The sequence below is a fragment of the Miniopterus natalensis genome, chromosome 2, assembly GCF_054644295.1.
Source record: "Miniopterus natalensis isolate mMinNat1 chromosome 2, mMinNat1.hap1, whole genome shotgun sequence".
NCBI lineage: Eukaryota > Metazoa > Chordata > Mammalia > Chiroptera > Miniopteridae > Miniopterus > Miniopterus natalensis.
The window spans coordinates 141,310,959-141,326,233 of record NC_142082.1 but is presented as its reverse complement, the minus strand read 5'-3'; the positions used below and the strand labels follow the sequence as shown (position 1 = coordinate 141,326,233).

Below are 15,275 nucleotides of genomic sequence, written 5' to 3'. Positions count from 1 at the left end.
TTATTGAGATATAATTGACATATAACATTGTATAGGTTTAAGGTGTACTACATAATGATTTGATATATGTATACATTGCAAAATGATTGCCACAATAGCATTAGTTAACACATCCATCACCTCACATAGTCACAATTATTTCTTTGTGGTGAGAACTTTGAAATCTCTCTTAGCAATTTTCAAATATACAATACAGTATTGTCAAGTATAGTCACCATGCTGTACATTATATCCCCAGAAAAATTTATTCATCTTATAACTGAAGGTTTGTACCCTTTGACTACCTTCACCCATTTCCCCCACCTAACCTCCACCCTTGGTAACCACCAATGTGTTCTATTTCTATGACTTCAGTTTTTTTAGATTCCACGTGTGAGATCATAAAGTATTTGTCTTTCTCTGCCTGACTTAGTTCACTTAACATAATGTCCTCAAGATTCATTCATGTTGTTGCAAACAGCAGGATTTCCTTTTTATGGCTGAATAATATCCCTGTGTGTGTGTGTGTATGTGCGTGTAATAACCTTTCTTTATCCACTCATCTATTGATGGACACTTAAGTTGTTTCCATGTCTTGGCTATTGTAAATAATGCTGCAGTAAACATGGGGGTACAGATACCACTTTGAGATAGTGATTTCATTTCGTTTGGCTATATACCCAGAAGTGGAATTGCTGGGTCATGGTAGTTCTTTTTTAGTTTTTTTAAGAACCTCCATACTGTCTTCCACGGTGGCTGTACCAATTTATATTCCCACCAACAGTGTACAAGGGTCCCCTTTTTTCCACATCTTTGCCAGCATCTGTTATCTCTTGGCAATAGTTCAGGCAAGAGGTGATGGTGGCTTAGGCTAAGGGAGAGTTGATGAAAATGGCTGGTTTGGGGGGCTTATTTTGAAGATAGAGCTGATGGGTTTTGCTAACTATAGTGAGGATGGGTGAGAGACGAATGAAGGACACCACTTAGATTTTTGGAGAAACAATTAGATGAATGGTTGTGCTATTAATATGGGGAAGAGCAAGGAACGGCAGATTTGAGATGAAAATCAAGGGATGTCTTTTGGATGTTAAACATAAGGTGGCTAGTAAACATTATACTCCTTACTTCCCAAAAATTCTTTATAAAATTATTTTAAAACTAAATCAAATGAAAAAAATGAAGATTTTGCCTTAGCTGGTTTGGCTCCGTGGTTAGGGTGTTGGCCCACAAACCAAAGGGTCCCAGGTTTGATTCTGGCCAAGAGCACATACCTTGGTTGCAGGCTCCATCCCTGGCTGGGGCACATGTGGGAGGCAACCAACTGATGTGTCTTTCTCATACCAGTGTTTTTTTCCTCTCTCTCTTTCTCTGAAAAGCAATGGAAAAAATATCCTTGGGTGAAGATTAAAAAAAAAAAAAAAAATTGAAGATTTCACCACAAAATTTCATGTTAGCATTCAACATTTATGTTTATTTCTTTACGTTCTCTTTAAATCCTTAACATAGTTTTCACATAAGTGTAATAATTGTATATTTGTTTCTGGGGGGGTATATATATTCTTATTCCCCCCCCTTAACTTGATTTTATGACACTTGCATGTTTCTGTGTGTCCATACAATAAAGAATTATATTTGTTCTTTTTTGTTGTTGTTAATCCTCACCCAAGGATATTTTTTCCATTGATTTTTAGAGAAAGTGGAAGGGAGCAGGGGGAGAGAGAGAAAGAGAGAAACATCGATGTGAGAGAGACACATCAATTGGTTGCCTCCTGCGTGCACCTCGACCAGGACTGGGGATCGAACCTGTAACCCAGAGCCCTTGATGGGGAATGGAACCAGCAACCCTTTGGTTTTCAGGCTGATGTTCTAACCATTGAGCAACACAGGCCAGGGCTCATATTTATTATTTTAATGGCTGCATAATATTCTATAATATCTAATAATCTAAACATTCTTCCTTTGTTAAAGTTTATAGTTTTAGGTTTTATTATTAATTATACTAATTTAAACATCTCTGTACATATTTTTCTCTATAATTATTTCCTTTGTATTAATGGAATTATTTCTAAGAAAACATTTTATTTTGGAATATTTCAAGCATATACAAAAGTAGAAAGAATATTCAGTATTCATATTTCCTCCAATTGCCTTATGATTATTTTTAATAATATGTTTGAATCAGGATCCAAATATGATCCATATATTGTAGTTGGTTGATATGTTTCTTAAAACTCTTTAGGAGTTCCCCTTCTGTCCCTTTACTTTTTGCTGAAGAAACTGGGTCTTTGACCTATAGGGTTTCCCACCATTTAGATTTTACTAAATGTGTCCTTGTGTCATTTAACATTTTCATCTGTCCTCTGTGCTTCCAGTAAATTGGTATGGTAGTTGGATCTAGAGGCTTATTCAAATTCAGGATTTAAAAAAAATACTATTCCATGGGTACAGATATTTAGTAGTCTCTCTTTTTGTGATGAGCGAATTCTAGGAAAGAACATAATTATACTTTTTTATAATAAATGTGAGAAAAATTAGGTAGACATTGTGGTGATAGAAAAAAATGGACTGGTGTAGACTTACGGTTTTACCTGGTCCAAGATATAATAATGTCTCCTTTTCTTCCAGGAGGCTGAGAAAATGTTAGACATGGGGGGAGACAAGTTCCCCTTAGAGAGCAGGAAGTTACTAAGTAGTCCCGGAAAGAACAACAGTTTCAGGTAAAATCCCAAAACACCAAGGAGTTGACTGTTTTGGTTGTTCTGGCTGTGTGTGTGTGTGTTGTGGGGGAGGGGGTCACCATTGCAGCTGCTGGTATAAAAAGCTAATGCTCAGCCTTCCCGTTTGAAAATGTGGAAAACAACTTTTCCTTTCATGGTTCACTGAGGACCTGCCCTGTGTGAGGCACTAGACCAGTGCTGGGAATCACAAGGACAGAGCTAACGGAGCCCATGTACTGAGTGTCTTCTCTGTGCCAGGACTGTGCTAGAAGGTTTACTATGTTCTCTCATTTAATCTTTACAACAGCTTTCTGATATAAGTGTCACTATCCATATTTGTACAGTGAGGAAACCGAGGTTTGGAGGATTTTAGGCAATATGCCCAAGGTCACAATGCTGCTAAGTAGAAAGTTTAAGATTCAACTCCTCGTCTTTGTACTCCTCAGCCCAGTGTTTCCTCTGCCTTTCTCTGTTACCTTCCAAAGATGAGTAGGAAGTGGTCTTTGTTTTCAGTGAGTTCTCAACCTGGTGGGCATGAAATTCCCAAGCTTGGGCAAGCCTTTGGGGATGGGCAGAGATAGCCCATTCCAGCTTGGCTCATGGCATCTATAGTCCCATGAACTGAAATGGGTCACAGAAACTCCTTACTTCTGCCAGTGATTTCAGCCCCTTTCTCTGTTGAAGCTATTGCTCACCACAAGTCACAGGAAGCTAAATAGGTCCATTTGTGGTTTCATTCCTGGCATTTTGTTTCCACTATGGAAGAGATACATTCAAGCTGAAAGAAGCCCAGAGGTCACGAAGGGGCAGAAATGGAAGAAAGGATTTGGGTCATCTAGATCCTGGATATTTTATTGCTGAATCATTGAATTGATTGTGGTTTATACTGAGGGGGAAGTGAGGACAGACTTTTCTTTTAAAGTTTAAAAGCTTTAAAATATATTTATTTAAGAATATATTAGTTTATGGGCATGGCCCATGGACACGGACATTGGTGTGAGGAGGGCCTGGGGGTGGGATGGATGTGGGGTGGAGGGGATCAGTGGGGTTAAAAGGGGGACATCTGTATTGGTCTCAACAATAAAGATAATGAAACATTTTTAAAAATTAAAAATAAATATATATTAGTTTTAAATAAAACTAGTATATATTTAAGGTGTACAACATGATATTTTGATATATGTATATATTGTGAAATAATTACTACAATCAAACTAATAACATATGCATCACCTCCTATAGTTACCATTCCTTTTTTTTGTGGTGACAACACTTGAGATCCACTTTCTTAGCAAATTTCACATGTACGATATGTTATTATTAACTGTGTTCACCATGCTGTTCATAGGTGTTCAGAATTTATTCATCTTATAACCGAAAGTTTGTACCCTTTGATCAGCATCTTCCCTTTTCCCCCATCTCCCAGCCTCTGGTAGTCACCATTCTACTCCCTGTTACTATGTTACTATGAGGTTGACTTTTTAACTGACCCCAAAAGAAGTGGAATCTTTGGACTTTAATAAACTTTCTACAGGCTGTTCTAGAAGGAGCCATAGGCTTTGAATCTTTGGTGGCAAAGTAGGAGCAATGTTCCTCCTCTACTAGGATGCTGCCTCCTCTCTTGGCCTTTTGAAAGGATACAGCGTGGCTTGTAGAAAACTTCAGAGCACTCTGGGTTTCTAGGAAACCAAGGATTGGATTCAAGGTCTTGATTCCCCACTTACTGGCATTTGACCTTGGATGGTCAGTTAGCCCTGGGAGCTTTGGTTTCTGCATCTTCAAATGAGGATGTTAATAATCTCTGAATCTGTGATAGTTAAAATAATATATTATAAAAGTCCTTTGTTAACTACAAATGGAAAACATTTGACCAAGTAAGTGAGAAAATGAATGAAGAGTGCTTAGCCTTGTGGCTGGCACACAGCAAGTACTCAGTAAGTGGGAGCTCCTGATGCTACCGCCATTGGCATTACAGCACTGACATCAGCAACCCCAGAGGGGCCCCTCGAGGGAGTGCAGAATTGTGGGGGCAGGGCTGGCCACCACCTGGCACACCAGCCCAGCCCTCAGCAGCAAGCACCTCAAGGGTCACCTTGCCTCTCTACATTCCGACTGTCTGGTTCCCAGTCCTCCTAAGAGCTCTTAGTTGAGCTCCTTCAGACCTCATATTTTCCCTTCTGGTGGGTGGTGGTCAGTATAGTGTAAGATATGTATCTTATTTGTATGTCTGGAATTTACTGTTCTAAGTATTCATTTCAGATGTGACCCCTCTGAGATTAATATATCTGATGAAATGCCTAAAACCACGGTCTGGAAAGCTCTCAGTATGAATTCTGGAAATACCAAGGAAAAGAGGTAAAGAGAACTATAATTGCTGATTTTTATTTCTGGCTTTTAAAAATAGCAATCATGTTGAAAGTAAAAGATATTTTAGTTATAAAATTGAATTTGTCTAACAAATATCCCTTCCAGGACTGCTACTAACCCCACAAGAATGACTGCAAGCCTAAGTAAAATAAAAATGTTTTCTAACTATTTGAACAGATATGCCATTTTGAGCTGCCCATTTATACAGGTCCAAAGTCAGGATGGAATTATTTGGGGATATAAATTTGCTTTACCTATTTAGTTCCCTTAATCTTTCCAGTCCTCATTTCAAAATCTATAGAGCATTTCTCTGGTTACTGAAACCACACAAACTGGGAAATTGCTAAAATATTCATATAGTGTTGATAGTATTGATACAATTCCATAATGAGAATTATTGCCAAGAAAAGATTTTGAAGTATTAAATTGCAGCTGGAATTATTTTGGAAACTAAATTCTGTATATCATTTGCCAATAGCATAGATCAAATTTAATCAGGTTAATGGAGAAAATGGAAGGACTTGAGGCATCTTTGCCTGCAGTGAGGTAGGCCATGCACCCAAATTGAATAATTTAGTCCAAACACCACTTAACTTTAAGTAGGCAGATAACTGAAGGGAAGCTCTTAGGTTTTATTAAAGGCAACTTTCCTAGTTAAAAAAAAAAAAAAAAAAAAGGAGACTAGCAATGAAGAGACCTAGCTCAGTTATTAATTCCTGCAATTTGGCAGGCCACTGTTTCTGGCTCTCAGTTTACTAGGCAGGAAAATGGGAATGGTCATAACCGTTGTACTCATAAGGCTGCTCTGAGGAGAAACTGGTTATTTCTTTATTGAATGGGTTAAAATAAATCTGTGCTTGAATGTGAGTGAAATATAGAGTCTTCTTTCCTTCAGAGGAAAATCCAGGCAGCTGTTGAAATGTATAACTCACATGATTATTTTTAGTTGAGAGCTAGTCTACTTGTCAATGAACTGAAAATATAGCCAGATCCAAATTATGGTGACATCTTCAAAGTATTGTCTTAAAAGCTGGAATGAATCATGTGTTCCCTTTTTGTCTAATTGTAACACTTTTATTTAGTCTCTTCAACTAAAATCTTTGCCGAGATGGAAGATTTGGGCCATGAGGTGCCTCAGGAAAGTCTGGTTACAGAGAAGATGGTGAATCTGTCAGACAAGCAGCAAGACCAAGTCTGGCCCTGTCCTTGGTCATGTCAAAGCCATGCTGAAGCATTCAGTTATTCATGGTGTGTGTTGGAGGGCACCCAGCTGTCCCCATACCAGCAGCCAGATGGGACCGTGGAAGCAGAAGACCACCTGCTGGTACTTCTCCTCTCGCTTCTCTTCTCTTCGAAACTGCCACCACTGAAGACCCAGCTTCCCAGCTTCCAGACATTTTCTCTGAAACTCTGCTGGCCTGCCAAACCATAGGACCCATTCTGTCACTGCAGATCCCTTCAGTGAGGTTCCTCTTCCTAAAGGAGGGGTAAGGAGTGGGAGCAGAGCAGAGAGGAAAGGGAAGGCTCCCCAGTCCCAGAGTGTCTGTAGGCTGTTAGGACCCTGGACCTTGGTTGGATTGCCTGCCAAGAGGATGCTGGTCAGAGTCAGAGGCTGTCAGGAGGATTGGCTACTAGGAGAGTCAGCAGCCAGGGCATTGGTAGTGCTCACCATAGCCAGAAGACACCTCTGACCCGGGTGCACCTTCATGGTTCCCTAGCAGCAGCTTGCATAACTAAGCAAGGACCTCAGACGATAAAAGAGCCAAGTGGGACATTGGAGTTGTTTAGCTTAGGTAGGGAAGGCTCCGGGGGGAAATCAATAATGATAAGTGAGAATGAGTAGCTTCTCTTGGTTTCCTTCAGGATAGAGTAAGAGACTGAACTTAAATTGCTGCAGACGGAATTAGACACTAGGAGGACTTCCTGGGTGGAAAATTTGTCATAGTGTTTGCTTTCTTGGTGCCTGGGAAAGGTTTGATAGTAGTTGTTGGTGACTGGGAGGGAAGATAAGGTGTTTTTATTGGCCATGTTGTGGAAACACCTGTGTCTTGCTGCTGTCTCTTGAGAGCACATCTGATTCCATTCCTGGAGATATCTAAGTGCTTACTTAATGTCTCCTTAGCTGCCTTAGTAGCAAACCATCAATGGACCAAAGCCGCCTTCAGCCATGTTGTTTCTTCATCATCATGGATTTTTTTTGGTTGAGAAATGTTCTGGCTGTCAGATGTGAAAAGCCACATTGGGGAATGACTGTATATGTAAAATTAATTTTGGTGTTTAGTGTACAGCTACACTTATAGTTTTATTCTCTTCTCTGTTGCAGTGAATATCAATGATTTGGGCTCCAATGTGTATAGACCTTCCCTTCCTCTGTGCACAGAACATTACTGGCAAGCATATCAACACCAAGGAATCTGATCATACTAGTTTCCCGTCCTGGAAAATCTTTGTGTAGTGGGATGTCCCCTCAGTGTACTCTCATTTCATAGATGAAGAGTTGGCTAGATAACTTTATGGAATCTTGCATTCCTTAGACTTTTAAAATGTATTAGTGTATTCTAGGCTTACTCTAGGGACCTTTGATATTGAAGGAGTCCTGCTTTTCTTTCATATTTCCCTGTCTCTTAGAGCCACAGTTATTTTAATACACAGATGATTTTCAAAATATTTAACAACTGGTATAGGAAGGACACCATCCACTCAGAACGGATGCCTGCTGTAAACAAGCAATATGCGTGATCTATTGGCTGAACAGCACACTGCTTTCAAATGTTAAAATGATATCCCTTTGAGTTGTGGATACTTTTCCTGATTCTTCTGATTTTTCTACTTACAAGGCTGTTTTAGGGACAGCCTCGACTTCCTTTCATGTAGTGCAGACAGGAATCGGAATTTTTTGAACTATATGGGCATTAAAATCTTTGTGAGCCAAAGTTTCATATTTTATCATTTTAGGATAAATGTAATAATTATGCCCATTTACCTACCTAATCTAGAAAATCAAAAGGCAGCCTGTCTACAGGAAAAGCTTTTCTGCTAGCTTTCCCTGTCCCTCTCTGGATGCATCCTTGAGCTTGCCTTCTTTCTCACCTTTGTTTCCAGAGAACACCCCTGCGCACTCCCTCCATCTTGCCCCTCCCATCTTCACCTGCCACCTCTGTGTAGGGAGGTTGGTGACTGCTTCACCTGTTCCCTAGCCTCAGCGTGGCTGTAAGGAATGTAACAGGGAAAAGCCCTTCATGCATCAAAACTGGGTGACTATCACTCAGAAAAATCTCTCTCCTAATATGCTGATGTCTTGTGATGCCTTGTGTCTGCTAGGCTTCCTCAGAGTAGGGAATCTGTCTTCGTTAACCGTGCAGAGCAGTTACAGGGCCACATGTGCATTTTTGAGTCCTTGCCAAGCCAGACCCTCCCAAGTTACTGTGCCCTAGGAACACTAGCTGCTTTTGAAGGCTGTTCCAATATTTTTAGGCCATTAGATTTTTCTCAGACAATAGCCAGACTCATATGTGCTACAGCTTAGTGATAGGCATCATTCCCTACTCTTATTCTTTCCTGTCTCCCAGCTCCCACCAAACACTCCATCTCAGTCCTGGTTGCTTCCTTGCTCAGGTCTGTAGCCGGTGACTCTGGTGGCAGGGTCAAGGTGCACTGTGTGTGGGGTAGCAAACTGTGAGTGGAGGTGAAACAGCAGCAGTAGATTGTGTGTGTGCGTGCGCATATGCATGTGTGCTTATCAACAAATGAAAGTTGATCCGTAAGCTTTCATTGCTGCTATTAAACATTGCCGGAGCACCTAAGCTGTAGGGACATCAAAATAATATGATCATTCCCCCATCTAGGGGTTCCCCTCTCAGACTTCTCCAGTAGAATAGCTTGAGGATAAATATAGACTGATTAGTCTATAGAAAAGGGTGAGAAACTGACTTAGGGGTAGAAAAGCAAGGCAGGTAGTTACGTGATTTCTGTGCCCCAGTTTGCTTGGGCCAGAGAAGCAGTCCACCTGTTACGACAAGGGCAGATTTCAGTTGAGTGTTGGCAGGCTGGTAGTACAGAGGTCAGGAATTTCAGAAAGTGATGATGAGTGGAATCTTGGTTGTAAGGGGGAGGAAGAACTGGCATTGCTAAGAGAGTGGGTTACTTCCTAGCCCATGACTTTTTTGTTGTTGCTGTTAATCCTCACCTGAGGATATTTTTTCCTTTTTTTTTTTTTTTTTTTTTAGAGAGAGAGGGAGTGAGAGGGAGACAGAGAGAGAGGTTGAGAGAGAGAAACATCAGTGTGAGAAAGGAACATCAATTGGTTGCCTCCTGTATGAGCCCCAGCCAGGGCTGGGGATCAAACCTGCAACCCAGCTATCTGCCTTTGAATGGGAATCGAACCTGCGACCCTTTGGTTTGTGGGTTGATGCTCTAACCCCTGGGACACACCAGCTGGAGTTTAGCCCAGGACTTTTAGGGAAGGAATGGAGAGAAGGTGAAAACCAGCAGAAATATGCTGGAAGTTGCCAGATATGTTTGGTTGCATAAAATGCAGGCTAGCTCTTTGTGGCTAATATGATTTCAGACTTCAGATGATGGAATAATCAGGAGATCTGGTCTTTACCACGTGCAGCTCCTATCCCTGTCTCCTTAGTCATATAAATTTGCCTTTAGGATAGGGGGGTAGTGAATCACATATTTCCAAAAGACAGTGTGAACATTTGCTGTTTCTCTTTGGGATATGACTTGCTTTTAAATTAGTCATAAATGTTTTTTTTTTAAATATGTTTTTATTGACTTTAGAGAGGAAGAGAGAGGGAGGGAGAGGGGGAGAGGGGAAAAAACATCAGTGCGAGAAAGAAACATTGAATGGTTGCCCCCTGCACACACCTGGACTGGGGACTGGACCAGTGACCTTTCAGTGCACAGGACAGTGCTCAACCAACTGAGTCACACCAGCCAGGGCAATTTAGTCATAAATGTTTGGTAAAAATATGGTATATGCTAAGTCTCAGGCTGGGTTGACATCTCAGGCTATGACCACTGTGACCTTCAAGAGGTCTCTGATGCTAGGAATCTGGTTTCTGGTCATCTAAAACAGATGATTCCCAGTTCTACTGTATTTTCTATCCACTCAACTCTCCAGACTTTCCTCTTAGAATAGTCAGCAGTTCTCCCTGCATCTTCTCCATTGATTTCAGCGTCCATGTTCTGAGTCTCCACGTTTTCCTGAAGCACAGGAGAAGGCTTGACCCCAGGTCCCTGGCTTTCCTTTTAACTCACATCAGAAATACAATCCAGTATGTCCTCTCTGCTTTACCGGCTTCTCTGAGTCTCTTTTGCGAGAGTGAGCACCTTCTCCTAGGACTTCAGACACTGTCTGCCAGTTTGATGCTGCGTCTTCCTTGGATTCTCATCCTGGCAGGGCATTCAGGACCCCTGCACTGAGTGTTCTCAGCCTTCCTGACTTTCGGTTGTAGCTGTCAGGCCTCCCATAAAGTGGAAGTCCTTCCTGTGGTCCCTGGCTGGCCAAAGGAGACATCATCCACGTCCTATCCCGTTTACTAACTCAGCTTTCCAAGCACCCTTTCCTCTCTCTTCTGCCTTTTCCTCAGTCTTTCAAGTTCTCCTTGGAGAAAAGTTCTTGGTCAGAGATTCTAAAGCTCACCACCAGCTTTGGGGGTGTTGAGAGAGGTGAGGAGGTTGAACGGTTCTGGGGTTTTTTGCAAAGGGGACATTGTGGTTATTTTTTCTTATTTAGGATGAGGGACTATGGATTCTCAAGCCCTTGGGCTCATCCATATTTCAGTATAAATAGAAAAAGACACTGTAAAACCAAATAGAAGTAATTTTTCTACCAAATCTATTCTTTGAGTCTAAAAAAAATTTTATTGATTTTAGAGAGAAGAAGGGGGAGAAAGAGAGAGAAACATTGATTTGTTGTTTCACTTATTTATACATTCATTGGTTGCTTCTTGCATGTGCCCTGACTGGGGATGGAACCCACAACCTTGGTGTATCCAGACTACGTTCAAATCAACTGAGTTACCCAGCCAGGGATTTTTCTTTATGATTCTTGGTACCCTTGGTCTCTTACATTAATTATAGAGAATGGGCAGTTGACTCTGAAATGCAGTTAACATTTCTTTACCAGAAAGGAGGCTAATTTTCATAACCAAAAGAGGTGTGAAGTCATGGTATCCATCGCCGCTTGAAACATGAAAAGAGTTCTGTGAATCTTTTCAGTAGGAAAATTCAGAAACTGGAATGATTCACCCATAGGCAAAATTCTTTTAGGAGATTCTGTGCTCAAAGGGAACGGAATGGTTTCTAATCCTCTGAAAATAAAGTAAATGACATTCTTTTTTAATTTATTGATTTTAGAGAGAGGGAGAGAGAGAAACATCGATTTGTTGTTCCACTTATTTATGCATTCATTGGTTGCTGCTTTTATGTGCCCTGAGGATGGAGCCTGCAACCTTGGTGTAGAGGGATGACGCTCTAACCAACTGAGCTACTGGCCAGGGCAGGAGTGACATTTTTAAAACTAACCCACTTTCGGCACCAGGGAATACAGAGCTTTTTCTTCCAGCTGATGGCATTAATATTTCCTGAGAGAGAAACCACCCACGGCACTTTTCTGAGCCCAGCTGAAATCAGAGCTGGGGCTTCTCTTCACAGGTTTGCAATTGGCGCCAACACACAGGTTTTCCCCATGTGCAATAATGTTGGAAACAAGTACCAAACTGAATGTGCAATTACTCCTTTTGCAAAAGAGGCCAAAATCCTCCTCCCTGCTCCTTTCTTCCATATTCACTCCTCCAAGATGATGGGCCTCCCTCTTATTTACCTGTATTTGTCTGATTGGTTAGATATGGCTGCCCTCCCAAACTAAGGGTGTCAAGTGGAAAGCAGAGCAGCCTTCCCTTGGGAGGGGACAACTTGAGGTGCTGGTACATTTCCCTGTTTTCTATGTTCTTTTTAGTAGGGTTCATGTAGAGATAGAGATATTTTTGTTTTAGAGATTCCAAAGTATATATTTTTAGTGTAAGAAATGTACCCTCTCCACACTCCATGGTGTAAATAGAACCAAGAATCATGTGTTGTGATAACCCCATAGCAATCTGTGGTAGGACTAGGACCCCTCTCCCTCACCACCAAGTCTCATGGTCTGTCTGGGAACCAGGGGAGGCGGTGTGGCACCTCTGCCTGCCCAGACTTCCCTGTGCCCAGTGGGTGAAAAATAAAGTCTGTGTAAACTGCTGACACCTGTGGTGTTCTTTGAGCCCGATGCTGAGCAAGTTCAGAACTTGTGAAGAAAGTTATGAATGGTGAGGGAAAGATGTGGTGGTGTCTGCAGAGGGTGTCTTGGGAGGGGTGTGGACACCTCCTTGAGGCAGAGCCATGGAAGGAGTAACGCTTAGACTTATGTTTGGGTGGGGGGGACAGGACAGCATGAAAAGAAAGCCCATTTTGGAGATGCAACCAGGCTGATGAGAGGAATTGCTAATATTTAAGAACTTTCCACTGCTTAGAAATTCAGATTTTAAAAATTTGCTGTCACTCTGTAGGGTTTTTGGGGGGTGGGAGGTGCTGTGTTTCTCTTCTTCTCAAATTCAGTTGGTGGGTTGGAGAAAAGGGGAAAAGGGAAACAATGGAGTAAGAGTAGAGAGACCAGTGATGGAGTAAAAGCAAGGGTGGGGGCGAGGTGTCGGCAGGCTTTGTGGAATGACTAGAAAGGCCTCACGTGAGAGCATCCTGGACACGCAGCCCACTGTGAGTACACACAACTCACGGGCTCTGAGGCCTTTTTCTAGCTTTTGGCTACTTTTTAAGTATCCCGACAGTATCCACATTATGTCAGTTTGTCTCAGACATGCTTCAGTTGTACTAAGTAGTGGGAAAACTACTCATGCAAGGAATGGAGCCAGTTCTGGGGTGGGGGGTGGGGGAGCACTGATCATTCTCACATCCAGAGGGCTAGCCTCAGGGTTGTTAAGGCTTTCATTAAGTAATACGCAAAAAGTGCTTAAAACAGCACCTGGCTCGTAATAAGCATATACTCTGGAGGCAGGTGGTTCCTGGGTAGGTTCTATCAGTAGCAGTTGCATGAGGGCCCAATTCTCTGCGGTTCCCTTGGTTTTCCTCTCATACAAGATGGCTCCAGGAGCTCCAGGAATCACATCAGCCAGTATAACTTATGAATGCAGCTAGCATGACTTCCTCCAGCCTCTCTCTCTTTAAAGAGGAAACTCTGAGAGAGTCGCCCTCTCCCGTGTCATTGGTCAGAACTGGATCACATACTCCCCTCTAAGGTGGGGAGGGGCAGGCGGAATTTCTTTGTTTGGCTTGGACCGATTAGGCTTCATCCTCCGGAGTTGGGCCCATCTTCCTGGACCATATTGCTACTCCACTACTTGTACAAAACTAGGATTCTGTTAGCAAGGAATGAGGCAGGAGCTGTAAGTAATTAAATATCCAGATGTGTCTGCCAAAGAACCCAGGAGCAACTGAACCCTGGGGCTCCCGCAGAGTGGAACCTCAGGGCGCCAGGGCACCTCACTGAGCAGTGCTTCTCCACCTGCCTTTACAGGAAATTTCACTTGAGAGTTTTAACCTACTAATGCCAGGCCTCTACTCCACACCAATTAAATGGAATCGGGGGGGGAAAGCGCAGGCACTAGTGTTTGTTGAATCCTCTCCAGGTGATTCTTAGCTTATGTGCAGGGCTGCGCGTCATCTGCTCTAAGGCTTCACCTTTGCCTGACGGCTCTTCTGTGCCTGCTTCACTTCAGTTAGCGCCTCCTCACCCTCGCCGCATACATGGTCTTCCCCTTCGTAGCCCTTCTGCAGTGCCGGTGTCTCTCTGCCTGGCCTGTCACAGCCTTAACCACCTCCAGATTCTTTGGCTTTCAGTCCCCTTGCTCACAGCTTCATTGTCTCTGCATTTCCAAACCACATTCCCAGAACTGAGGATGTGATGGTCCCTGCTCATCGTTGCTCAGCAGGCCGCACTGTAGGTCTCTGGCCAGCCTGGGGATCAGGGGCCTTTGGGTCTGGTGCCACCACTGGGCCAACTGGGGAGAGGTGATCAAGTGGTAAAAAATATGGCGATTGAGGGATGCTCCTCTGACGGGCTGTGACCTGTCAGTTTCCTTTGGAAGGAGACAAGAGCCAGGAAGACACAGTAATTGACTTGTTTATTATCTTAGTGATGTCTAAAGGCGGATCCCCAGGTTACACACCTGCCCATACATTTCACCTCTTTTACCTCCTGGTTGTGTTTAATTACAGGTGCACACAGGCATAATTACCCCAAAGGCCCCCAGCCAGGGCGCACTCCCCACAGTCGCACCTGTCTAGTGGATGACAGTACTGAGGAGTAGAGGGAAGCACAGGGCTGCCCTGTCCGGAGGCTGTGCAGTGGGATTGAGGCTCTCAGCAAGCGGCAGGGTATAGAACAGGTAAGCAAAGAGCAAGCCTGCCTGAGTTCAAGTCCCAGCTCTGCCTTTACACTGTGTGACCCTGGGGAACTTGCTTCCTCTGTGCCTCAGTTTCTTTACTCCACCTGGCACATAGTAAGCATATAGTTAAGTAAACATAGTTACTACCACCGACTTTCTAGTTCCATGGAGAGACAATGGATTAAGCATGGTAAGGCAGCTCCTCCCTCTGTGCCCTCTAGGCCTCCTCTAGTAGCAGGTCCCCCTTCCCTCACCTTTCCAGTCCTTGGATTTTTGGCTGTGCTGGAATCAAGGGGAAAGAAGTCACTGTCAAAGTAACCTTTGTCTGTGTGGTTTACAGGTATTAGGAAGAAAGAGGCCTCACTTGGGCTTCCTGGCCTCAGCCATGTTTTCCAGTCCAGCATCCACCTGAGCCTTTCATTTGGGGTTGTGGGTTATGGGGTGTTTTCCCAGTGCAAGATCACCAGTCCTTTTGAGCCACTGATCTTTCAGTGTGTTCTCCCCAGGTCCAGAGGGGAGAGGTGGCTGACTAGGGGGTCCCAACCCTATAGGGTACTGGTATTTCCCTATTATTACCATAGTCCCCAAAGACCCTCCCTTTCTCATAAATTACAAATGGATTAGCACCTGCTTTCCCCATAGACATACTGGATAGAGAGAAAATGCCTTGACTAACTAGGCAAAATAGCATTAAAGGTTCCTAGTAGCTTTGAGCTGTGTGATTCTAGCACTGAGTATGAGTCCTAAGGGCCTTCATGTTCTTTTA

The 15,275-nt window shown here is 42.9% G+C and overlaps 1 protein-coding gene across 1 annotated transcript in view; it reads left to right on the top strand.

Moving 5' to 3' along the window:
* The window catches only part of SLC4A8 (solute carrier family 4 member 8), a 71,477-nt gene extending 59,166 nt beyond the window's left edge, over positions 1 to 12,311 (top strand). The window contains exons 23-25 of the mRNA XM_016201303.2: positions 2,605 to 2,696; positions 4,956 to 5,051; positions 6,146 to 12,311. Of these exons, the coding sequence (XP_016056789.2) occupies positions 2,605 to 2,696; positions 4,956 to 5,051; positions 6,146 to 6,158 (201 nt within the window). The 3' untranslated portion in view covers positions 6,159 to 12,311. The remainder of the gene's footprint in view (positions 1 to 2,604; positions 2,697 to 4,955; positions 5,052 to 6,145) is intronic.
* Positions 12,312 to 15,275: the final 2,964 nt, after the last annotated feature.